Genomic DNA, 27691 nt, shown 5'->3' with positions numbered 1-27691 from the left:
ACGGCCGAGGCGGACATCACGGAGCTGTGCCAGGACATGTTCTCCAAAATGGCCACGTACCTGACAGGCAAGCTGACGGCTACCAGTGAAGACTATAAACTTCTGGAAAATATGAACAAACTGAGTAGCTTGAGGTACCTAGAAATGAAAGATACTGCAGTAAACATAAGTAGAAACCTGAAGGACTTAAACCAGAAATATGCAGCACTTCAGCCTTTTCTGGATCAGATTACTTTAATTGAGGAGCAAGCAAGTAGCTGCTCTTGAGCAGGCAGCCTGCAAGTTGGATGCATATTCAAAGAAACTAGAAGCAAAGTACAAGAAGTTACAGAGGCGATGGACGCTTCTCCAGCACAAAGACAGACTCCAGGAATGACTGTAAGGGGATATTGCTCTGGGATGCTTCGACTCCATAAAGGGAAGCCGTCTGGCCGATCCCCGGAGGGTTCCAGCCCCCGTTTGCTTGGATGAGTGACTCGCTGCCCCTTGATGTTCCCCTAACACTCTTCCCCGACCGTGTGCTTCCTTGTGTGCCCTGGACCAAGGCTTATACATCAGGATCAACCCCAGCTGGAGCCAACTCCCGGATCCCAGCTCCTCCCCGGCCCCCATGGGGCTCCTCTTTAACTGTTCTGAAATGTGCCCCTCCCCCATCTCCCCCCTCGTGTTCTTGAACTTGGATAAAAAAATGCCGATTTCTTAAAAAAAAAAAAAGAATACATTTTCATATTACCCATGTTGCAAAAGAAAACACACACACATAAGAAAAAGAGGGGGGAAAAGTGGAAAATGTATCCTTCAAAATATAATTATTCAGAGTTCATCAGTTCTCTCTATGGAGGTGGAAAGTATTTTTCTTCTTGTGTCCTTTGCAATAGTGTTGGAACATTTTCTTGATTAGAGTAGCTAAGTCTTTCACAGTGAATCAGCATTGAAATATTGCTATTATTGTATACAGTATTCTCCTGGTTCTGTTCATTTCAGTGTTCATATATTTATAGAAATTTCCCAAGGATTCTCTAAAATTCTTTCATCTTCTCCTCCTTCTTATCCTTTTCCTACTCCTCTTCCTTCTTCTTTTAGATTATTGAAACCTATAGTATTATTGGTTATAACCAGCTCCCAAGAGAAAAAAATACTGCCATTATATTTTTACCAGAGTCCTTTGGGTCTCAGGAAAGTTTTCATCCATAACCTAATGTATGTTACAATTTGTCTCTTTTGAAATGTTTTGATTTTCTTAAATTGTCACAAGAAATTGAGAACCCTTTGCCCACTAATTTTATCATATTTATTGGTATTTTTAATTCACTATTTAACATTCTTTTTGAAAGAAAAATGTCTATACACACATGTGATTTGGGGGGGGGGAATATCTCTATCTCTATTTTTATCTCTATGGATAACTATCTCTGTATCTGTCACTATATCTGTATCTATATCTGTATCTATATCTATATCTAAATCTATATCTACTTCTATCTCCATCTCCATGTACCTCTACCTCTATATCCAAATCTATGTCTCTATCCATATCTAGAGCTAGAGCTAGTATATCTATCTATCTATATTAGATAAAGATAGGGATAGATATAGATGTAGATCTAGGGAAAGAGACAGAGACAGAGATAGAGCTATTTTCCAAGAATCATATTACATATTGTAATCTTGTAATTTCTGGTTTACACTCTCATCCTTACCTGTGAGGGGTACCAAATTTCTGGTAGCTACAAATATAGTTATTCTTCCCTATCCTAGAACTTTGACCAGGGATGCTTAGGTCAAGCCTTAGTAAATCGAGCAAATATTGCCCAGATGGAATTTTAACTGGAAACTGGAAATAAACAATGGAGTTATCCAAACAGCATTAGGTCTTACAAGTACTGCTAGCACAGGAGTCCCTCTGGAATGTCTTTCTAATCAGTTGGCTAATCCCCTAATGTCAATTACTAATATAAGGAAACTGACATCACTTGAACCCAATCACCACAGGCCTGGGCCTCTTTCCTTGATCAAACTGTTGCTGTGGGAACCAATGCTGGCCTGACTTGCCCAGGTGTGAACACCATTGTGAACACTTAGGCCCATTACTAGATTTAAATACAAACATGAGAATCCATGTATGTGAGAACTCCCCCAGAGTAGACACTAGGAATACTATCAGGCTTTAGGAATTCACACATTGGAGACAGAATGAGGGGAGGGTATAAATTAGGGAAGCCCTATAAAAGAGGCTAACAAGTTACTCCTGTAATCTTGCTTGCAGAGGGAGCTCAGAGGAAAGAGCTAGGTAAGTTTCCCTTGGGCAAATTTTTCTCCTCTGTACATTCAGAAAACTCAATTATCTCAGTTCAGAAAATGGATTTGATTTGATTTGATTTTTTTAGCAACAAACATTTATTTTATTTTTTCCAGTCCCATGGAAGGGTAGTTTTCAACATTCCTTTTCATAAGATTTAGAGTTTCAAATTTTTCTCCCTCCCTCCCTCCCTTTCCTCCCCCCATCCAGCAGGTTATATATGTACAATCCACAAGTGTTCTTTTTATCAGTTCTTTCTGTGGGGGTGCATAGTAGGCTTCCTCACTAGTTACTTGGGATTGTCTTGGATCATTGCATTGCTGAGAGGAGTTAAGTCATTCACACTCGCTCATTGAACAATACTGCTGTCACTGTGCATAATGTCCTCCCAGCTCTGCTCACCTCACTAGACATGGATGTTCATTAGTGTCTCCAGGTTTTTCTGGGATCATCCTGTCTGTCATTTCCTGTAGCACAAGAGCATTCCACTACAATCATATAGCAGAGCTTTTTCCATCATTCCTCAATTGATGGACATTCCCTTGATTCTCAATTCTTAGCCTCCACCAAGAGTTGCTATAAATATTTTTTGTACAATTGTTCCCCCTTTTCTCTTTTTCATGATTACCATTGTTAACTGTTTCCCTTCCATCCTACTCCCTCCCCCGTGATATTGATTCTATTTTCCATCTTCTTTCATCCTATCACTCTTCAAAAGGGATTTGCTGGGGAAGATGGCGGACGTGCTGAGTGTCCTGTGCCAGTACAACATCCAGAAGAAGGAGATCGTGGTGAAGGGGGACGAGGTGATCTTCGGCAAGTTCTCCTGGCCCAAGAACGTCAAAACCAACTATGTGATTTGGGGCACTGTGAAGGAAGGCCAACCCAGAGAGTACTACACTTTGGATTCTATCTTGTTCCTGCTTAATAATGTACAACTTTCTCATCCTGTGTATGTCCGGCGTGCAGTAACTGAAAACATTCCTGTGGTTAGAAGACCTGATAGAAAAGATTTACTTGCATATCTAAATGGTGAAACGTCAACATCTGCAAGTATCGACAGAAGTGCACCCCTTGAAATAGGCCTTCAACGATCCACACAAGTAAAAAGAGCAGCAGATGAGATATTAGCAGGGGCAAAGAAACCACGCATTGAGGATGAAGAGTGTGTGCGGCTTGATAAGGAGCGATTGGCTGCTCTCTTGGAGGGTCACAAGGAAGGGATTGTACAGACAGCAAAGATTAGGTCCTTATCTGAGGCTATGTCTGTGGAAAAAATTGCAGCAATCAAAGCTAAAATTATGGCCAAGAAAAGGTCTACTATCAAGAATAATTTAGATCATGACATAACTGCACTTAAACAAAGGAGTTTTGTTGATGCTGAGGTAGATGTGACCCGAGATATTGTGAGTCGAGAGAGAGTATGGAGGACAAGAACTACTATTCTGCAAAGCACAGGAAAGAATATTGCCAAGAATATTTTGGCAATTCTTCAATCGGTAAAAGCCAGGGAGGAAGAACATGCACCTGAGCAGAGGCCTGCACCTAATAATACAGCACCTGTGGATCCCACATTGTGGAATGAGCCACCTATTCCAGCTGCCTACAACAGATATGATCAGGAAAGATTCAAAGGAAAAGAAGAAATGGAAGGCTTCAAAATTGATACAATGTGCACCTACCATGGAATGACTCTAAAGTCTGTAACAGAGGGCACATCAGCTCGAAAGACTCAAACTCCAGCTGCACAGCCAGTACCAAGACCAGTTTCCCAAGCAAGACCTCCTCCAAACCAGAAAAAAGGATCTCAGACACCCATTATTATTATTCCAGCAACCACCACCTCTTTAATAACCATGCTTAATGCAAAAGACCTTCTCCAGGACCTAAAGTTTGTCCCATCAGGTGAGAAGAAAAAACAAGGCTGCCAACGAGAAAATGAAACACTCATCCAGAGAAGAAAAGATCAGATGCAGCCTGGGGGTACTGCCATAAGTGGAACAGTTCCCTATCGAGTAGTAGATCAGCCTCTCAAACTGATGCCTCAAGACTGGGATCGCGTTGTGGCAGTTTTTGTACAGGGCCCCGCATGGCAGTTCAAAGGTTGGCCATGGCTCTTACCCGATGGATCACCAGTTAACATATTTGCTAAAATTAAAGCCTTCCATCTAAAGAATGATGAAGTACGCCTAGATCCAAATGTACAGAAATGGGATGTAACAGTATTAGAATTAAGCTATCACAAACGTCATTTGGACAGACCAGTGTTTCTACGTTTTTGGCAAACGTTGGACAGGTACATGGTGAAGCATAAATCCCATTTGAGATTCTGAGTTATGAGGAATTACTTGCCTACCTACCATTTTCGCCTAGGAATTTGGATTAAGAAGCACAAAACTGCTCCATTCTGGGGACTCTGAGGCTCTTGATTTATAAATTTGTCAAGAACTTTACAAATGAAGGTCACAAATGAATCTTTTTTTTTTTTTCCTGAGGCCTTATTTGATGCTTCATGCTGTGACAGGTTGATATCTGTCATCATTATAAGCAAAGGTTTTTGGCTTACAATTACTTTTTAAAAATAATAACATTGTATGTTTTGATAGATCTTTTCTCCATTGGTTAAATTAGCATCACTTAAGTTGTGTTCCTTCCTAGAAGATAAATGCAGCTTACATGTGTGTATATATAGATGTAATGAGACTCTTAGCCACTCTGCTTCTGATTTTCTGACTGTTTCCATTGCTCCATTGTTTTATGTTTTGAAAATACTGTGTTGTTAATGATATTAAATCTGAGTCCTAGAATTTGAAAAACTAAGCAAAGTGAAGTGACTATTTTGAGTGAATCAAAATGTCAGCATGTATATGTACTATATATTCTGTTAGTCTTTGTTTTAAAAGGGATAATAAAAAATCAAGAACCATCCTTGGGCTGTGGCTGATCTGTTCAATCTAAGAAATCTTTATTATGGGAACATTTAATGAATGTTCATTCTTCCCACTGACTTCAGTGACCAAAACTTAGAATGTTTATAACGGCATGTACTGGAGTACCTTTCTTAATGGAAGTCCTAAACCCACAGATTAAATAGGTCAATGCATTTTGACAAAAAAAGGGATTTGCTTCTGTCTGTCCCCTCCCCCACTCTGCCCTTCCTTCTTTTGTCCCTCTCTCTTTATCCCCTTTCCCTCCTATTTTCCTGCAGGGCTAGAGAGATTACTCCACCCAATCGCGTGTGTACATTATTCCCTCCTTGAGCCAATTCTAATGAGATAGAGGTCTTTGAGCCAATTCTGGTGAGTGTTAGGCTCATTTACTGCCCAGATTAAATAGATTACTCCACCCAGTTGGGTGGGTCTGTTAGTCCCTCCTTGAGGCAGCTCTGATGAGTTTACTGTCTTTGAGCCTTTTCTGATGAGGGTAAAATTCATTTACTGCCCTGCTCCTCTCCCTTCTCTTCCCCCACTCCATAAGCCTTTTCCTGTTTCTTTCATGTAGGATTTCACCTCTGCCCTTCCCCCTCCCCCAGCGCATTCCCTTCACCCCTCAATTTAACCCTAAGGGTGTCATCACCTAGCTAAGTGACAGAGTGGACAAAGCATCACCCCTGGACCCAGGGGGGATCCCAGCCAAAACCTGGCCTCAGACACAAGACAGTCGCCTGCTGTATGACCCCAGGTATGTCCCCCAGCTCCAATTTTCTATGGTTCTCTAGGGTCTTATATTTGAAAGTCAAATTTGCCATTCACTTCAGGTCTTTTCATCACAAATATCTGAAAGTCTGCTTTTTCATTAAAGCCCCATTTTTTCCACTGAAAGATTATGCTGAGTTTTGCTGGGTAGGTGATTCTTGGTTGTAATCCCATTTCCTTTGCCCTTTGGAATATCATATTCCATGCCCTCCGGTCCTTTAATGTAGAAGCTGCTAGATCTTGTGCTGCTCTGACTGGGGCTCCACAGTACTTGAATTCTTTCTTTTTGGCAGTTTGCAACATTTTCTCCTTGACCTGAGAGCTCTGGAATTGGGGTATAATATTCCCAGGAGTTTTCCTTTGGGGACCTCTTTCTGGAGGTGATCAGTGGATTCTTTCAATTTCTATTTTAGCTTCTTCTTCTAGAATTTCAGGGCATTTTTCCCTGAGAATATCTTGGGAGATGATGTCTAAGCTCTTTCCTTGAGCATGGTTTTCAGGTAGACCAATAGTTTTCAAATGATCTCTCCTGGACCTGTTTTCCAGGTCAGCAGTTTTTCTCAGAAGATATTACACATTGCCCTCTTTTTTTTTTTTTTTTTAATTCATTTGGATTTGCTTTATTGTATCTTGGTTTCTCATAAAGTCACTGGCTTCCATTTGTTCAATCCTCATTCTTAGGCAATTATTTTCAGCAGAGAGCTTTTGTAGCTCCTTTTCCATTTGGCCAATTTGACTTTTCAAGCTGTTGACTTTTTTCTCATGTCTTTCCTGCATCACCCTCGTTTCTCTTTCCATTTTTTCTCTACCTGTCTAACTTTATCTTCAAAGTCCTTTTTGAGTACCTCTATGGCATGAGACCACTTCATATTTTTCTTGGAAGCTTTAGACATATGGGCCCTGATGTTGACATCTTCCTCTGAGGGTGCACTGCGGTCTTCCTTGTTACTGAAGAAACTTTCTATGGTCCTCACCTTTCTCTGTCTGCTCATCCAATAGTAACACTTCTTTCAGGTATATATCACCTATATGGCTATATCTTGATATATTTCACTGTCTAGCACACTGCTTTGCCAATGTTGGTGCTTAATCAATAGTTTCTAAATATTTAATGCATCCCTTGAAACATAAGTTCTAACATAAAGCTAATACTGGGAGGATCCTAAACATCATTGAAATTGAGGTAGTAGGAAACTAATTCAATCACCCAAGTAACTGACAAAAAATGACAACCACCTCGATAGTAATAGTATATTTCCAGTGAATAGGGGTTGTGATTGATTGTCACAGTGTCAAATTCTTCCGGAATAAGGGAATCCTTCTCTTTGTTTTTAACCTGCCAAACTCAAGAACCCAAAGTGATTGATGGCTTTTCTATTTTCTACAGGGGATATCACTCTGGACCCTTAAACTGCCAATCCTCATCTTATCCTCTCTGATGATCTGAAAAGTGTTGAATTTGTTTCTGTCCCACAGAATATGCCTAACAACCCAAAAAAGATTTGACTTGGCCCTCTGTGTCTTGGCTGCCCAGAGCTTCACCTCAGCAAAACACTACTGGGAAGTTGAGGTGGGGAATAAAAATGATTGGGAGGTAGGTATCTGTAGAGAATCAATCAGAAGGAAGGCCCATGTCCACAAGTTACCTGGGTATACACATACCCCTGTAGCCTCCACATTTGGAAATGACTTTTTCCTCTGGTATTCACATAATACTACTATTGTAAGCCTGTTCATAAGGTGGGCATTTTCCTTGATTATCAGAGAGGCCATATATCATTTTACAATGCTGCAGATGGAATTCTAACCTACAGTCCCCCCAATGAGAGTTTTCAAGGGTCTCTTCTTCCTTGCTTCTCTCCTAGTTTTCCAAAGGGGAAAAGCAACTCTGGGTCTCTACATATCTGTCCCAGGAGTCACTAGCAGAATGCCGTGAAAGATTACAATTACCAAAATGAGATTTCCAAAATCAAGCCATTAAATATGACCCCTACTGTGACGTTACAGTCTTGAGAACTATGTTGAGTATATCAAAGAAGTTCTATATCATTATAAAAAACAATAAAAATACATTCTATCTTATTTATTCTAGGTATCAAAACTTCTGTTCTTCACTTTGTATGAACATCTAGTATTCAACACCTCACTGATAAATGATAGAGAGAATTAGTAATGCTCAGACTAGGCAAACTACGCATGCAAAATGGTTTTCCTATAGCCCAAGGGATTGGATAACACTTATAGTTCCTTTCCAGGATATCCACACAAAATTTGGTATATGTATGCATGTTTGTGTCTGTATGCATATGTGTGCATATATATGCATATATATGTATATTCTTTATCAGTGATTTTATTTTTCAATTTACATGATGCTTTTCCTTCAAAAAGCTGAAGGCTATACACATAGGACTTATCAACTATATATATATATATATATATATATATGTATGTATGTATGTATATATGTATGTATGTATATATATATATATATATATATATATATATATATATTAATCTATGGCAGCAGTAAAAGAGAGGAAATTATTTATGAACAAAGAAAAGTAGAGAAGAGCCTAGAGGGAGGGAGGGCACAGAGGCAAAACTGAAGGGAATTTCAGGCCTGAAGAACAGCTAATTTAACTTTTTGTTTTGGAACATAGGAACTGTCCTGCCCCTTCATTAATTTTATTTTTTACTATTTTATTTTATTTTCCAATTACATGCAAAGAGAATTTTCAATAAACATTTTGCTAAGATTTTGACTTCCAAATCTTTCTCCCTACCTCTCTTCCCTCTGTCTTCCTGAAGCTAGCAAGCAATCTGATGAAGTTTATACATTAAAATCATGTTAAATATTTTCCACATTTGTCATGTTGTGACAGAAGAATCAGAAAAAACAGGGAAAAATGATATGTATATTCAAACCAATATCTATATTTACATAATATGTGTGTATATCTATATATATGAGATATTTGCATATATATATACCTATGTATATGTGTGAGTATGTATGTATATATATATACATATATATATATATATAAAACTTTATTGGAAAAAATATGTAATAACAGATATACAAACATATTTCTTGCATTACATGGAATGCATTAACTTCCTCTTTTCTCCTACTACCTCAGGCCCTAGTAAGGGCAAGGGGCTTAGCTTTATCAGACAGCTCAGTTCTGTCAGAGTAGAGTCCCAATGGCAGTTCTAAAGCCTTCCTCCAACTTAAGTCTCAGGCACCAATCCATTTCAAGGCTTAGCACAGTTCTTGGCACAAAACAGGTACATGACAAATTTTGATTGATAGATATACATACATGTATACCCATGTACACATTTCTATATGTGGGACCATATGCCCAGATATTTATAAGTATACATTTACTATATATGACCAGCATAAAATTGAATTGTACATCTTAGTGGCAGAAGACATTGTACATTCATGCAGAACTTTCTGAAGGGGGGAATTCCCAATTGCTGATGGGATTAGGGCTTTGCTTTCCCCCCAAATTCACATGGATACAATGACATTTTATTGTTTAAAGAACTCAACACAACATAGTTCTTCACATTTGTCCATTTGCTGTTTCACTGGCACAAGCCTTCCCTACAAATATCTAGATTGCAATCTATGCATGATCATTAGACACATTTTGGGACTGGTCCCTGAGAAGGAAAAACTCTTTCCAGGGCCATCTTTGAACTTTTCCAGCAATATTGAAGCAGCTCAATATTTAGCTCTTATTTCACTGGAAGTTGACCTTAAGTCCCGTCCTGGCCATGATGAAGCATCAGAGACAGACTATTCTCTTACAGTTTTTTCCTCTTATTTCCCAATTCCTTACATCAACAAGCATACTGATCTTTGTTTTGGGATTGGCTTTTATTTATTTTTTTGATGGTAGATTGGAAAAAATGTATCTTCATTTGTTTTATTCAATTATTTCCAATTTTTTTATTTTTAAGTAGCATTTTTTAATGTTTTGGTTTTTGGTTTTTGGGTTTTTTTGCGGTGCAATGGGGGCTAAGTGACTTGCCCAGGGTCACACAGTTAGTAATTATCAAGTGTCTGAGACTGAATTTGAACTCAGTTACTCCTGAATCCAGGGCCAGTGCTTTATCCACTGCGCCACCTAGCTGCCCCCCTTAAGTAGCATTTTTTAAAATTTGGAGTTCTAGATTTTCTCCCTTTGTCTAATCTTCCTCTACACCTTGAGAAGGTAAGGGATAAGATATCAATCATGAATGTAAAGTTATGCAGAACATTTCCCTATCACCCATATTGTAAAAGATAACATACAGACATACACACAAACAAGAACAAAAAAAAAAAGTTTTAATCTGCACTCAGAGTTCAAAACTTCTGTCTTTGGTGGTGGATCTTTTTTTTTCTTTCTTTTTTCTTCCTTTTATTTTTTTCAGGACAATAAGTGTTAAATGACTTGCTCAGGATCACACAGCTAGTAAGTGCCAAGGGTCTGACACCTAATGCCACCTAATGGCATTTTTCAACATGTGTCTTTTCCAATTTTCTTGCATCATTGTCTTGATTAGAGTTAGCTAAGTCTTTCACAGTTCATCATCATGACAATATTGTCCTATGCTACTTTCTAAACCTCATGCGCTACAGAGCCCTAATTTAAGGGATATAATCCATGTTTCCTGAATCTTCTTGACTCCCTAGTTTCTAAGATTCAAATAACTTAGGGGCAGCTAAGTGGCACAGTGGATAGAGCACTGGGCTGGAGTCAGGTGGACCTAAGTTCAAATCCGGCCTCAGACACTTAACACTTACTAGCTGTGTGACCCTGGGCAAGTCACTTAACCCGAATTGCCTGACCAAAAAACAAACAAACAAAAAGATTCAAATAACTTATCTACTTTGCCAATGACATACAGATAACTATGTGTCTGATTCAGGATTTGTTCCTTTCATCCCTTAGAACTTACTTACTTTTTATATCATAGCCAGACTCATTCTGGACAAATCAAAAATCTTGTGCATTCATTGGGTGCTCAGCACAATTTAATCCTTTCAATGAAACATGGAACAAATAAAATCTACCACACGCAATTATTTTATTATCCCCTCACCTGAATCACTTGGGATTGGCAGTAATAGAACTTGGTTTTACATCTTACCTGCATAAACTCATTGTTTAAAAAAAAAATTGTTTTGTTTTGTTTTTTCTTGTTCTCTGGAGTTCAGTTTCTTAATTTTCAAAACAAAAGCATTGCATTGGATTTCTGTCATATTCTTTTCAGCTCTAAATCTTCATGTTAACTCAAAAAAAAGATGACATTCTGAAAGAGTGGGGGGAAAAGACAAGTGAGTCTGCTCCAGACACATAGGATAGATTCCTTGGATGATGTTAGAGGGAGGCTGAGAAGGATGCTAGACTTATATGTCCACACATCAATCAAGACTGGCTATGGCCTCTTCAGTATTCATGGGTTCGAGGGCCATTAAAGGGAAAAGCTTTTCTTAGTTCTCTGCCTTTTTAAAGGTTCCCAGTTTAAAAAAAAAATAAAAAGCAACTATAGAAAATTATAGGAGGCTGCCTTTGTGAAAAGACATGAGAGAGTCAGCTAGGTGGCTCAGTGGATAAGACACCAACGCTGGATTCAGGAGAATCTGAGTTAAAATCTGACCTCAGACACTTGACACTTACTAGCTGTATGACCCTGAGAAAGGTACTTAGCCCTCCTTGCCCCACCAAAAAAAAAAAAAAAAACAGGCCATGAGAAATGATAGGGAAGAAGAGTTCAAAAATTTGTGGTACCACCTTTAGCCACGCATGCCATTATTACATGAATGTTTGTGTGTACATATGTATGTGTATACATGCTCACACATAAGCACGCATGCATGTGTAGTATGTTTTTGTGAGTATATTTACATACACATTTATGTGCATATACATCTTTGTGTGTGCATGTTTACAGAGGCATGTATGTATGTTTCAAAAACTATCTACCCAAAGCCGTTGTGGCAGAGAGAAGAGTATTTGGAGAAATTCTCCCTAATTGACAATTTAGTTTTGAAAGACCAGGTAGTTCTCAAATTAAAACCCTCCAGTTTCCCCACTGCGGTAGCTCATGAGATGAGACAAAAATTCCTTGACCCAATATCCTCATCTTCAAAATGCAAATACAGACAATTTATGTATCAACAGCTTGTGAAAACCACTACCTCCTTCCTCTATTTGCAGCAACTCCAAACCACAGGAATATGGATGCGTGTGTGCAGGAGGAAATGGAGCCATGTTTGTGTTAGGGTGGAGGGTCAGTTTATTGAGTGGAAACATAGTTAAGTGCATTTCTCTTCTTTACCCCCTTATTCCCTCCACTCTATAAAGGGTAAATTTATGACTAAAGCTTAAATAATCCCCAGGCCAAAGTAATAGAGTCACTAATACCATGTTTAGAACTGAGTGAACCATCTCTTCTTTAGGCAGGATGGGGGGGGGGGCAGTGTCACTTGGCAATTACAGCTAATTTCTTATCTAGTTTGCAGATTTATTTTAAACATAAATAACATTCTGATATGACAAAGTCCTCCTGTCAGCCCACACTAACATGGTTTTACTGATATGAAAACTATGAATTAAAGCAAAAAAAAAATCCTTCATTGAACATGTACATACAAGTTCCTGTCCAATTCACAGAAATGTTACTTCAATAAGATGTGACACTTTTCTCAGGGGTAGCTATTTGCAGTGGTTGTACAACATGGAATTAACATTGTTGTCTTCCTTCCTTCCTTCCTTCCTTCCTTCCTTCCTTCCTTCCTTCCTTCCTTCCTTCCTTCCTTCCTTCCTTCCTTCCATCCTTCCTTCCTTCCATCCTTCCTTCCTTCCATCCTTCCTTCCTTCCTTCCTTCTTTTCTTCCTTCATTCTTAGAGGCAACCAAGGTTAAGTGACTTTTGCCCAGTAATACAAAGCTACTAAGTGTCTGAGGTCAAATTTGAAATCAGGTTCTCCTTACTTCAGGGCTTATGCTCTATCCACTGTGCTACCTAGATACCCCTTGGAATTAATAATTTTTAATAAAATCTGGCATATTTATCTCAAAGTTGTGACAGTGACTTGAATGTAATACATTAGTCTTCATTTCACTAAAGAAGACCAAGTAAAAATGAAAGTGTGCTGACGATTGGCATGTGGAACAATTGTGACATGAAGGAGAGAATGGTGGTCTCAGTTCACAGAAACTCCAGGTTTAAGCAAAAATGAACGTGATTTAGGGGACAGCTATGTGGCACAGTAGATAAAGCACCAGCCCTGGATTCAGGAGGACCTGAGTTCAAATCTGGCCTCAGACATTTGACACTTACAAGCTGTGTGACCCTGGGCAAGTCACTTAACCCCTATTTCTCTAAAAAAAAAAAATGAACCTGATGTTGAGAAGATGTAATGGGTCCAGCATCTCAGGGGCAGTTTTGGAACTAGAACCCAGGGCTCTTTATTCTGACAACCATTCTATTTCTACCATATTACATTGAATTACTTAGAATTTCTCAATAATTAATATTCATTAAATTAATTATACTAGTGGACAATCAAGAAATCAATGGTGAGTAGTTTCTCAAACTAACCAAAGATGCCAAGGGATATCCTGAAGTACCTTAAATCTGTTCTGAAAGGGATCTCCCTTGAGTAGTGAAACTCAACCTGATTGGTAGACATTTAATGATGAGGTCAGCTAAAAATCTTGTTTCTGAGAATATAGCGCTTTTTTTTTTTGCGGGGAAATGGGGGTTCAGTGACTTACCCAGGGTCACACAGCTAGTCTGTGTCAAGTGTCTGAGGCCAGATTTGAACTCAGGTACTCCTGAATCCAGGGCTGGTGCTTTTTCTATGGCACCACCTAGTGGCCCCCGAGAATATAGCTTAATAATGAGACTCAGAAGCTCAAGGCATTTGGACAAGGGAAGGCATTTACATCTCTGGCTAATTTTCTCCTTCATGATCTGGGTTGCCCTACTCTCTAATTCAGGGGATCAAGGACAAAACTTCAGGTAGACTAGATTCTATTTATGCTCTAAAGAGAAATTAGGTCTCCTTGTTAATAAGCATATGCCATGGAGGCAAGAAACAGAACTCATCACTCAACTATGCCCTTCCAAGGCTGATTGACCTTTTAAAGAATTGGTTTTTAAGAGAAATTAAAGGAATAAAGGAATAAATTAATAATTGTTATTAATATAATAGAACATTATTTTCTCTCACTATATAATAATTAAAATCATGATATCTATTTTAAAGCAAATAAGTATAAATAATTTCTACCAGGTTTGATAGACTATATAGGTATAGGCCTGGTAAATCATTGCATGTGCTGGTTAAGCTTTGACCTAATACATTATAAAGTTACTAACCATTGGGGGCAGCTATGTGGGGCAGTGGATAAAGCACTGGCCTTGGACTCATGAGGACCTGAGTTCAAATCCAGCCTCAGACACTTGACACTTACTAGCTGTGCAACCCTGGGCAAGTCACTTAACCCTCATTGCCCCACCAAAAAATAAAAAATAAAAAGATACTAACCATCTTTTGGTGGCAAACAAGATGACGATGATGTTACTGTGGAAATCTATGAAAGATATGAAAATGCCTGTGGGTCAAGCACATTATAGTGTGATTATGTGTGTGTTTCAACTTGGGTACTGAAATTTAAAGGGTTAAAAGAAAAGGAAAGTGATGATTTTAAAAGATGGCGCATTAAAAAAAATCTTGCATTTGCATTTTGACATCATGCTGATGAAGGGAACTACGCATATGAGAACTATTTCCTTTGATGGATTAGCAACTCCTCTATAATTGGTAGTTGTAGAAAGTTGTTGGGGAAGTGAAAGGTTAAGTTATTTGCCTAGGTTTACAATACTAATTTTTCCAAAGTAGGTTTTGATTAGCCCTCCATACGTTATGACATTTCGTCTCTCAGAAATGAGTTACTAAGGATAAAAATTTCAATTAAGAAGCTTCCATATGATTTGTACCCTCAATCTAGGGTCCACATGTGAGTTTTACCTCTACCCAAGCCACACTCTGTATCTTTCTCAATAGGCTTTGCAATAATGAATTTTCAGCATTGGTATTTTCCTGTTGGGATGATGTGTAGGGTCTTTTCCCTGTGTGATATTGTTTCCATTGTCTCTTTCCCTTCTGAGGTCTCAATGTACAGGGTGATTTCCAGGGGTTTCTCTTCCCTTTGGTCAGGTAATGAGGTTTGCTCCATCCTTCCAAACTGGTTCCGCATGGCTTCCTCTGTCTAATTTGAAGGAATGTTTAGTACAGCTTGCCCCAGCTGCCAAACTTACCCAACAGAGGCCTTCTACTTACCCAAAAGAGGTGGGGTGTAGACCTCTTTCTTACGAGGATCTTAGGAACAAAACAAAGAAAACACACAACTACTTCTGAAAGTCTATTGTTTTTTCTTTTACATTTTTCATGACCAACTTAGAAAAAAACATTTTCTTCTATATTTGGTGTTAATATTGTATGTTCATTATTACAAATGTATCAAATAAATAACCATAGCATGAATTATAGTGTAATTATTTCAAATATACAATGTAAACTCTGAAAGCAATATGAATTTTAATGAGTTTATATATCAGAAAATTAGGACTATCTATTACAGTTCCATGTTCTATGCTTAAAATTATCTCCTTCAACTTATTACTTTTTCAATATATGTAACTTTTTAAATTAAATTTATAAATAATTTAGCAGTGTAATAACCAAAAGAAGAAATGGTTTGTTTGTTTAATATTTATCCAATAAGAAACTGGGTTCTTCATCTTTGAACATGGGGAATTCTAAATATTAAAACTTCTGTGAAACAAAATGGTGCCTTATAAAACTTAACCCTTCATGTTGCTAACAAGCTATAATTAATACTAAGTTTCAGGAACCAAATATTTACATTTCTGTTCCAAACTCCTGGCCTTGTATTTTTCAGTTGTCTATATAGTGTATCTCACTTGTCTATTGCTACACAGTAAATGTATGTTTGCCAAATGAAGATCTGCCAAATATTTATGTCACACAGTGCAGGGTTATCAGATGGTGTAATGGAAAATCCACATCACAGGACAGAACACCAGAGCTAGTTTCATGTTGCTATGAGAAGCTCCCTTCTGGAGCTTCTGACTTCTGTGGGCTTAAAAACTTCAATTTAACATGTTCTGATGTAGTTTTCTTTCATTTAGATATGAATATGTGTGGTCTGTGTTTCATGTGTATGTGTGTATTTGTATGTGTTTGTGTTTGTCCTCCTCCCCAGAAGCCTCTCTACAAAGTATGATCTAAAATGTATAATTGATTCTTTATGGAGAAGGATTTATATATATATATTAAATGTTATACAGAAAATCACAATGATAGAAAAAAGTGAAGTCCTGAATGCATCTCTTTACTATTCAACCCTGAACCCTTTCCACTGCAAGGAGGCCATGACTTAATTGTGGCAAGTTAATAAGGAATATTGCATGACTATGATCTGACAAATGACTTACCAAAGTAATACTAACTTATTTAGAGAAGAGTTTCATGGGCAGCTAGGTGGTTCAGTGCACCGTCCCTGGAGTCAGGAGGACCTGAGTTCAAATTTGGCTTCAGACACTTAACACTTACTACCTGCTACCTGTGTGACCCTGGGCATGTCACTTAACCCCAATCACCTCACCAAAAGAAAAAATAAAATAAAAAATAAAGAAAGAGAAAGAGAAGAGTTTCACTTGAGAACCACCGAGAGCAAAAAATTAGCTGCATATATGACCTCCTTAGGTCTCCATTTTCTCAACTGTGAAAAGATGAATTGAAACAATACACTCTCTAATGTCTGTCTGATCTCTGTGATTATAAAATCTAGGACTGAGATGCCTCAAAACAGAAAAACTATTTTTTCATGCTTTCATATGGCTGTAATCTCATCAATGTGGATATTCTCTCTGTGTCAGGAGCAACATTTTTTTCTGTAGTCAAGGTTAATAAATAATATTAATGAAGATAATACTGATAGCACATTAAGGTTTGCAAAAAGCTTTACACATATTAACCTGTTTTATCCTAGCAACTCTGGGAGGTTAAAACTATTATTATTTAAATAATACTTAGTAGAAAGCTGAGGCCTAGAGAAATAAAATGATTTGCCTAGGATCACATAGCTGTTGTTGTTTATTCTTTATTTTTGAAAAGGAACAATGACATCATGGGGATGATGTATTGATCTGTTTGGAAACCTTATTTGAATGAGGCAGAGTTACAGATCATCAATCTCATTCTCTTCCAGAGTCATCCAAGCCTAGTGCCAATATAAAAGTCAATACAACTGGTGACAGCCCAGAATGCAATGGATGGTCTTGGCTTCTTTAATATTTAAACAATTGTCTGCTTCCTAAGTCTTCATGGTCACTGGAACAAACTGTTCTCATTCACCCATTCCTCTGAGGAAAGACTTCATATACTTAGGGTTGATAAAGATCCACTGGTCCTAAAAATCTGACCTTATATAAGGTATCTCATAATATGTGGTACTGAGAGATGATTTTCATGCCATAAGTTCTGCCAAAGCATTAAAAATATATTTATATCACTTAATTTCCACATAGAGCCGAACATGAAACTGAAATGTTAAAAAATAAAACTATTTGAAAAAAGGTTACTGCTACAGTTGTTGAACGAAACATATTAGCCTCAAAAGGGCTGCATGACTCATCTCAAAGGGAATGAGATTTGAAATTAGAGTTTCTGGGTTTATATCTAAGCTTTGTTTTCTATCACTTCAGTGATTTAGGGATAAGTTACAGTTCTGGGAACATCTGCAATCATCCTGATATATATCTTGTTACTGGACCCAGATATTTCTGGAGGAGAGAGTGAGGCTGGTGACTTTACAAAGCCCTGGCTCACTTAAATCCAATTCACTGCAAGTCTCTGACATGACTTCCCAATGTCATGGTACTCTTAGAGAACAAAGGATAAACAACAACAAGCCACTTAGTCACTCTGTTCCTCAATACAATGCTCCCTGGTACTTTATCATTCACCCCTATATAGAACATAGTAGGTGCTTAATATATTGATTTTAATGTTTCTGTCTATATTTTTTTGTAATTCAGTTTTTTTCCTTGTTATGAATATGGATACTATGTCATTTTGTGCTCATGTGTTTAATACTGATCTTGACTTAGATTCTCACTCCTTCCCAGCAGATCGTAAGCTCCTTGAAGGTAGGGATATTTTTTGTTTGTTTCCTTGAATATCCCAAATGCTTAACACTGGATATTGTTGATGAATTTAGTCCTTTAAGCTAAAAGTCATTATCTTATTTATCTCTACTGCTATTGTAAATTTTAACTTTTACTTTATTTGATAGCATGATCATAACCCTCTCCTTTTTGGCTTCACCTGATGCATAATCTATTTTGATCTGGATGTATATGTGGATTTTTTGGTTTGTTTTATTTTTTCATGTATTTCATGTAAACAAAATATTGTTGAAAGAGAAGGTTTCATATGAATTCTAACACTTTATTTCATTTTACTAGATTATTTATTCCATCTGCTTTTTTTTTTTTCTTCCCCCATGCAACCAGGGTAAAGTGATGGCCAGGGTCACAAAGCTAGTAAGTGTCTGAGGATGGATTTGAACTCAGTTTTTCCTGACTGCAGGTAGGGTGCTTTACTACTATACTGTTTAATTGCCACTCACTTTCACAGTCATGGGAATTAGATTTGTATTTTCCTCCATTTGCTTCTAAGTCTTGTTTTATCACCTTCCTCTTTTTTTTTTTTTGAGGGCAATGAGAGTTCAGTGACTGGCCTAAGGTCACACCAATAGTAAGTTTCAAGTGTCTTAGGCCAGATTTGAACTAAGGTCCTCCTGAATCCAAGGCCAGTGCTTTATCCACCGGGCTACCTAACAGCTCCCTCACCTTCATCTTTTAAGTTAATACTTTATCCCAGTGATTAGTTTTCCTATTTAGTCACAATTATATTACCACATATTCTCAGTCTGTTATACACCCCACCTGCAGTTTGTTAATCCTTTCCATAGTTGTGGGTTTTTGAATAGATTATTTATTTATTTATTTTTGTTGATTGTTAGCCAATTACCCCTTCTTTCCCCCTCTCAGTTGTATGATTAGTTTAAAACCTTCCCTTCTCTCTCCCCATCTGAATTCATTTGTTCTATATTTTTTTCTTACACTTTACCCCAAAAAGGATTCCCTTTTTTGTTGTTTTGTAATTATCTTCCCTTACTGTTTGCCCATTGTTTTTTTTCCCCTCTGATCCATGATCTGTATCATTATCTATTCTTTATTTTATCTTTGGGAGTTCCTTGTAGGGTGAAAGGTTCTGAACTACCTTATTTGACATATCTTTTCTGACTGATTTTTAGAATTTTTTCTTCTTCATAATGTCTTGACCTACCAACTTTTTTTTCCTTTTTCTTTCTTTAGTCAGCAGACCCTGTTTTAAATTCTGCCGCTAACACTTATTTTCTCTGCACTTTAAGGTGACTCACAATCTCTTTGAGTCTGTTACCTTATCTATAAATTAGGGCATTTGACTAGGTGATATCTAAGACCCCTTCTACATCTATATCTGTGTTACTAAGATTAATTTGGGAAGTAAAAATGTTGTATAGAAGTAGTATGGCACAGTAATTATTACCCTGTATCCTAAATCAGTTCTTCCCATGATGGTTCCCCTCTGTGCTTTCTCATCTTTTGGTTCATATTCCCTCTTCGATCATTTTGGATGTTAGGTGCCACTAACAGGTGTGTTCACACATCCTTTTTCTTGTTCCAGAATATTGCCTATGCAGTCAAAAATTTCTCAGATAAGATGGTCTCTCAATGCACCAATAACTCCCCCTCCCCTGCCCCCAGAGAAAACCCATCATGTATTAGTCATCTATCATTTCAGGAATACTTTTCTTTTCCCATGAGAATGCTCTTCAGAGGGTCCTTCTCCTAGTACTATGAAGCTAAATGCTTAGGAACTAGGCTTTGGGGAAGGGGGAGAGAATATATCCACATACACTTGTTGGGGTTTTTTTTGGTGGGCTAATGACGGTTAAGTGACTTGGCCAGGGTCTCACAGCTAATGTGTCACATGTCTGAGGTCAAATTTGAACTCAGGTCCTCCTGAATCCAGGATCACTGCTTTATCCACTGTGCCACCTAGGTGCTCCTTCACGTAAACTTTTTTTTTTTTTTTGGCAGGGCAATTATGGTTAAGTGACTTGCCCAGGGTCACACAGCTAGTGTCAAGTGTCTGAGGCTGGATTTGAACTCAGGTCCTCCTGAATCCAGGGCTAGTGCTTTATCCACTGCACCACCTAGCTGCCCCCCCACATAAACTTTTGAAGGGTTTTTTTGTTTGTTTCTTTGTTTTGATGAGGCAATTGGGGTTATGTGACTTGCCCTAGGTCACACAGGTAGTAAGTGTCAAGTGTCTGAGGCCAAATTTTAACTCAGGACCTCCTGAATCCAGGGCCAGTGCTTTATCCACTGCGGCTCCTAGCTGTCCCCCGCCCCCCAAACTTTTAATATGCATTATTCACCCTTTCGTAAATCTAGACCAAAGTTTCTTAAACTATAGGTCACAACCCCATATGAGTTCTTGTAAATGAATGTGGGGGTCATGAAAAATTTGGCCACATATGTTTGATTTGTATAACTATTTCATCTACCTACATACCTGGGGTCATGTAAGAATTCCTTGGGCAAAAAGGGGTTCTAAGTGGGAAAAAAAAAAGTTTAAGAAGCCTTGATCTAGATGGTCAAAACAACAATAAATCAAGCCCTGATTTTGTAGTGTTTGCCAATTTTTGAATTGTAAATGCTTACAATTAAAGTTGAATAATCACTTCTTACAAGCTATTTAGAGGTGGCTCCAGCACACTCCTACCCTCTAGCCTCCATTTGGTTAACACTCCCTTTTTAATTCCTCCAGATTAAATCTCTTATTCTGCTACCTCTCCTATTCTATTCTCTTGCAGTCCCTCTTTAAGAGTGCCAATAGGAGTGATCATGCCTTCACTGTTCACTCAAGAATTTGACAGGGACATAATATTTTCTTCTGCCTTCCAATTTACTTCTCTCCATTTGTAGTATCACCCTCTTGTTCCACACTGTGGGCCCACAAAATATGTGGATTCAGGGATGGTGTGGGATTTAGTTCATTCAGTTCATTGCACTTCTCTTACTTCTGCTTCAATTTCTTAAAGTGCCACTTCTATCTTGTAACGATTGGAATGACGCCACCTGCTGGAGACTTACTGTAGAAGAGTTCCACCCATGAAGCGAAGGTCTTTGAGGGCAAGACCAGGAGTCTTTTCTTTGGCGTCAGGAAGTGACGCGGGCTAGTGGGAGGAGGAAGGAAGAGACTGGCGCTCTGTCTCACGCTCTTTCCTTGGGACTCTGGTGGAGAGCAAAGCTAGAAATGTGCTCTCCCTTTAATAGATAGGAATCTAGGCCTTTCTCTCTCTTTACCAAATTCTTATTCTCCTTAATAAATGCTTAAAAGTCTAACTCTTGCTAAAGCTTATAATTTATTGGCGACCACTCATTAGATATTTTAGACAAACTAGCTAGAATTTTAGCCCTTAACAATCTTCAATGCTCTCATTTACTTTTACATTTCTTGATGATGCCTCTTTTGTTTTTTGTTTCCTTTTTACTCCATAGTCTTTCCTTTTAAAGATGGGAGGCTTATCTTATAGAGGGCATGTTGTAAGACCAAGATAAGACATGGCTTAGCTCCTATCTACATAGAAGGAGGCAGTGACAACATTGATATGGGGGGAAATGGGGTACAGGGTTGGAGTAGGTGTTGGGGTTCTCAGGAATTCCTTTTTAAAGAATTACACCCTCTTGCACACAAAAGTAGTTACAATAAGATGGTAGTTTATTTAGGAGCAAGGGAAAGGAAGGGTGGGGGGAGGGAAACCATGAAAGAAATCCTTGGACTTCACATGGGGAGATAGGCACAAAGCACGTGGCTCAGAGGTACCAATCTCCTCGAGCAGGAGACTGGCAGGTACTTTTATAGAGGACTGATGGGGGTAGATCATCTGCCTGTGGAAAGTTCCTTTAGTGAGGGAGGACCATCCCCCACTGTTGGTGACTAGAGGACACAAAGGCTGCAGCCAAAGTTATAACCAAAGTTATCTCCCCAGGGGTAAGGGAGATCAGTATAAACGGTGGAGATTCTGAAGCTAGCTCAGTCTAATTTGGTTCCACTTATCTTTCTAGGTGTATCTATCCTCTGGTTTAGTTTCTCAAGGATAAGATTCCTTGATGTGCCCCAGAGAACTTTTGGGGTGCTCTGCACTCCATGACAACATCTTGGAGAACACCACTCCACACAAATATCAGAGTGTTGTTGATTGGGTATAAGTTGGGTCGTGCTAATATATTCATAACAGACTCCTAAGATTTCCTTTGAATCTAGGTATTTTAATGGAAACGATGTGGTATGTGTTGCTTTAAACATTAGGCTACTGGAGAGAAGTTTTTGTTCTTGCTATTGTTGGTTATGATATGTGTGTGTGTGTGTGTGTGTGTGTATGCATGTGTATACATATATATGTACCCATATATCTAGTATATTTTTTAGAAGCCACAGGTAATATTTTAAAAATAATTCCTTCCATCACATTGTCTTATATACTGCATTCCTATCTCCAGCTTTATGTATTCACCCAATGATGGAAAACAATCAATAGCAAAGGTGAAAGTTGTTATAAATAATAAAAAACATATATTAGAGTATGATGAAAAATGCCATTTGCCTTCGCTATCAATTGTTCTGTTGAATTAGAAAGAGAAGACATGAATAAATATAAGGAAATCCAGGGCAAAAATATGTTGAATGAGGTCAAAGAATAATCAGATGGTTTACAATGAATCATGAAAAAATTCCCTAAGAATAGCAGTTTCTTATGGGAAGAATTTTTTTATTTGTTGAGAGAGAGAGAGAGAGAGATTGTTATTTTCACAGAATCAATGTTCCTTCATGTCCCAAAGAAAATAAAGAAACAATCAATAGAGGTAAACAGTGTGGTCAGCTAGAAAGCAGGTTTACTAATTGCTTCATTTTAAAATGTATTATTTGCTTTCCTACCTTTATTTTGTCAGGGTCTTACCATTTTCTTGAGCTGTTAAAATTACTGAAAAGCCTACTCCTTTGTTTAACATAATATTGTAACTTCAAAGCACTTTCTTTTTTTACCATAATACGACATTTAAGATTTTACAATATAGCAAGTTGCATTAAGGCTCATTGAATTTTTATGGTTACCTGGAATTCTTGATTTTAATGAAAATAGAAAAGCGGATGATGTAGAATTATAGGATTTTAGAAGTATAAAATAGCCACTTCTGCCACTTAATGCCTGTCTCATCTCAGATAAGTTACTTTGCCACTTTGCATCTTTGTTTCCTCATCTGTAAAATTAGAATTTTGGCAAAGGGAGGTTGTCTCTGAACTTCATTCACTCCATCAATAAAAGCATTCCTGAAAAATCATCTTCAGAAAAAGGAGACAGTTTGGTATAGTGGAAAGAGCACTGATTTTTTTAGTGGAAGGAGTGAAATTCAAATTGGGACTCATTTGCTATCTACCTTGGGAATGTTGCTTAACCACTTCCAATTCACTTCCTCATCTGTGACATAAGATTAGATTAGACTCCTTAGAGACATCTATTTCAAAATTTATGATTTTGTGAATATATATATGTATATACAAATATATGTCTATGAATAAATTATATAGATATTCTAATGTTATATATTATAAAATGTATAAAATAGAAATTAAAAGGATGAGAAAAATGAAATTTTAAAAATTCTTTTATCATCTGTATTAACAGTACTGGAAAAACAAAAACTGAAGCTGAGGCTTACATACTTTGGCCACAAAATGAGAAGACAGGACTCATTAGAAAAGACCATGATGTTGGGAAAGATTGAAATCAAAAGAAGGAGGGGATGGCAGAGGATGAGATGGATAGTGTCATGGAAACAATGAATAGACTTCAATTGTATAGACTTCAAGAGACAGTGGGGGATAGAATGGCCAGGTGTGCTATAGTCCTTGGGATTTTTCTCCTTCTTGTACAGGGTGGGACAAAAGTCATGAAAGGGTCTAATGTTTTAATAACTTTTTGATTTTTTTTCTTTATTTCGCACACTGTCTATTACTATGCCTCTCTCTATATCTATGTCTATGTCTATGCCTATGTCTATGTATCTACATCTATATCTAGATATGGTTTCATCCTGCTTACATATATGCTCTATATGATGCTAAAATAAACATAAAGGAGTTATTAAATATGGAAACTTTTGTGACCTTTGGCCCACTCTGTGAATATCATTTCTAAAGAATTCCCTTTTTGCTTGCTTTCCTCGCTTCTATTAACAGCAACAGAATGAAATCAAATCATGCTCCCCACCTTCTTGGCCCTATAATTCTTTACTCCCCACCCAACCCTTGAAGATGATGAGATTCTAATGTGACAGTTATGTCTCCTTGACCTTAGGAGTTTATCCTTTTTTTAGTGATAAGGCCTAGTTGGATTAAAATATTGGGTGCCTTATGAGAAAGATAGAGGATAAACAATGTATTTATAGAAGATAGTTTTATGTTTTTCAGTGGGTCAGAGAAGACCTCTTATCAGTGAAGAAAATTTTCATGCTTCCATTTCTTCTAGCTTCTCAAATATAAATTACTTCAATTACTTTTACTGTTCTATACTGTTTCAAAGATATCAATCTCTACATTTTTTAAAAATTAGGAATGCTTAAAAGTCCTTTCTTATGTTAAAAGTCTATTTCTTTTACACTAATAGGGCTATAATCAGGAGTTTTTGCAAGTTATTTTTGGTTGTAAGCCTTTTTCTTTTATATTTCCCTCTCTTTTCTAGTTGCATCATTTATCTTTTGAATTTATTATTTCTGGCTTATTATTGTAACTTTTTGTTTTCTTTGCTTTTTACTTTTCACAGAAGTTCTTTCAACCTTCTCTGTTGCTATCTATAGTGCTACCATCTTCCCAATCAATTGGGTATCATCCTTGACTCTTTTTTTTTTTTGTGGGGCAATGTGGGTTAAGTGACTTGCCCAGAGTCACACAGCCAGTAAGTGTCAAGTGTCTGAGGCCGAATTTGAACTCAGGAACTCCTGAATCCAGGGCCGGTGCTTTATCCACTGCACCACATAGCCGCCCGACTCTTGACTTTTACTTAGCCAATATATGCATTTTCTTGCTAAATTTTGTCACTTTTACTTTCACAACATCTACCACAAACATTCAGTAACCTGGTTCAGGTCTTATTCACCTTTCAGCTGGCCTATTAAAAGAGCCTTAAAATGAGTTTTCTTGCCTGGTCTCTCCTCAATCCAATTATATCCTTAACTTAGCTACCATAGTGATTTTCCTAAAACATAGGGTAGTCCATGCCCTGCCCCTACTCAATAAGCTATAGTAGTTCCTTGTTACCACAAGCATCATATTTGGCATTTTAAATTCTTCATGAAACTTCCTGTGTTAAGATGGCCAAGTAAGGAAGCAACGCTTTGGAGATCTCAGGAGCAGGGACACAGCTTAGCAGCCCAGCAGGAAAGGCCTTTCTTACCTGGATGGGAGGGAGGTGAGGGACAGGAGCAGCAGAGCTCACAGATCAAGGAAAAAGCAAAACTCTTTAGAACCGGGTACTTTTTACATTTTCAGCCTTATTATTTTATATTCTTCTCCACACACTGACATTCCATGTATTGTCTCTATGCCATAACAATTGCTGTCCCTCCATGTCAAGAATATTATTGTTTCTCATCTAACTCATAGTTTCACTGGCATCCTCTGTGACTTGGCTTATATACCAACTGCAGGTGGTCTTTCCTAGTCTGCCCAGGTGCTTGTTCCTTCCTCTCTTATATCACATCCCTTATGTTATCTATTTCTCTTCCATGGATCAAGCTATTTACATCCTGTTTCCTCTATTAGAATGTGAGTTCTTGAGGGCAGAGGGCAGAGACTCTTTTAGCCTAATTTTGATATCATCAGTGGGGGCAGCTGGGTGGCAATGTGGATATAGCACTGGCCCTGGAGTTGAGGAACTGAGTTCAAATCTGACCTGAGACACTAGCTGTTCGACCCTGGGCAAATAATTAACCCCAATTACATTAAAACATCCAGGGCCATCTCCAGCTGTCCTGCTATATGTATTTTGTCATTGGACCCAGATATCTCTGGAGGAAAGCATGAAACTGGTGCCTTTGAACATTCCTCCCTCACTTAAATCAGATTCAGTGTAAGCTGTGACATCACCCCAATGATATGGTCCTCTTTGAGAACAAAAGACAAACAACAACAATACATCTTCAGTGCTTAGCACAGAGCTTGGCACACAGTAAATGCTTACTTGTTGACAACTCAGTGATTTTCTTTTTAAATATTTACTATTATTTTTTCCTAGTTCTTGCCTCCTCTAGGACTTAACTTTTGGTGCAGCTAGGTGACGCAGTGCATAAAGCACTGGCCCTGGATTCAGGAGAAACTAAGTTCAAATCTGGCCTCAGACACTTAACACTTACCAGCTGTGTGACCCTGGGCAAGTCACAACCCCAATTGCCTCACCCAAAACAAAACAAACAAACAAAAAAAGGACTTAACTTTCAAGTTACTTTCTTATTCAGAAGTCTCTTCATTTGTATTATAGAAGCTCACTTCTCACCATTTGTACAATTCTAACAGGGCTTTGTTTTGTGTTGTTTTCTTTTTTTCCCCATCTTCCTAAAAAATGTATTTTAGCTTTTCCTTGAAGTTTGCAAAGATGTTTTACTCTGATGGAATGAAAGGGGGACAGTCTTATCTACATCTTATTCCTAGCAACTAAACAGCCACAGCTAGTTGTTTCCTATGGGTGCAGTACTTTGAATTTAACACAACAAATATAAGCATCATTATTTTCCTCATTCAGTATACTTTACTTGTAAAAGTTCAGTGATTTACAGGTCTTCTCTAACCCACCAAAGAATTCAAAATTGTCTTACATAATTACATTTTCCCTCCTCTACCTTTTTCACAAGGAATTTCATCATTTAATCCAACTAACATTTATCTTAATGCTTTCAATGTCCATGCCAAAAGAATTCTCAGATGAGGGAGGAAGAAACCATCAACACTGTAAGACACACTATTTTTTCAACCCTATGAGAGTTGATGGTCTACTGAATCTTTAGGACATTGCTTTCCTCTTTTCTTTCCTTCCTCTACCAAATCAAACAGGTTCTTGGCTCTTCCTTTTGTGCATACAACTCTAATTTATTGAATTAAATGCTATATCACTTACCAACCAACCACCTCTACTGCAAAGTGATAAGAAGAATTAACCTTCATTTTGTAATTTATACTGTCTTATGGTAAGAGAACATGTTGGTGTATAGACTTAATTTTCCTTATAAGAGAATTAGACAAATTGCCTGAAAGATCTCCCTGTCTCTTTCCTTTTTCCATTATGTTGTGAACTTTGGGTAACAATGAGATATACTCACTTGACTTGCCTTCAGCAGTGAGGCCAAACACATTTTTAGCATGTGGATATGTGAAAGATCAGGTCACTTCAGAGCAATCTTTACTACCCCCCTTCATTTTTTCT

General features: G+C 37.8%; 1 protein-coding gene and 1 pseudogene across 1 annotated transcript; both read left to right on the top strand.

Moving 5' to 3' along the window:
- Positions 1-376, top strand: LOC122732295 (annotated as a pseudogene).
- A 2657-nt stretch (positions 377-3033) lies between these two features.
- On the top strand, positions 3034-4632 carry LOC122732998 (parafibromin-like). The gene has a single exon (XM_043973485.1). The coding sequence runs from the start codon at positions 3034-3036 to the stop codon at positions 4630-4632; it is 1599 nt and encodes a 532-aa protein (XP_043829420.1).
- The last annotated feature ends 23059 nt before the right edge of the window (positions 4633-27691 follow it).

This window comes from Dromiciops gliroides, chromosome 6 (assembly GCF_019393635.1).
Source record: "Dromiciops gliroides isolate mDroGli1 chromosome 6, mDroGli1.pri, whole genome shotgun sequence".
In the NCBI taxonomy this organism is placed as follows: domain Eukaryota; kingdom Metazoa; phylum Chordata; class Mammalia; order Microbiotheria; family Microbiotheriidae; genus Dromiciops; species Dromiciops gliroides.
Note: the sequence above shows the minus strand (reverse complement) of the source record. Positions and strands in the feature narration are given on the sequence as shown.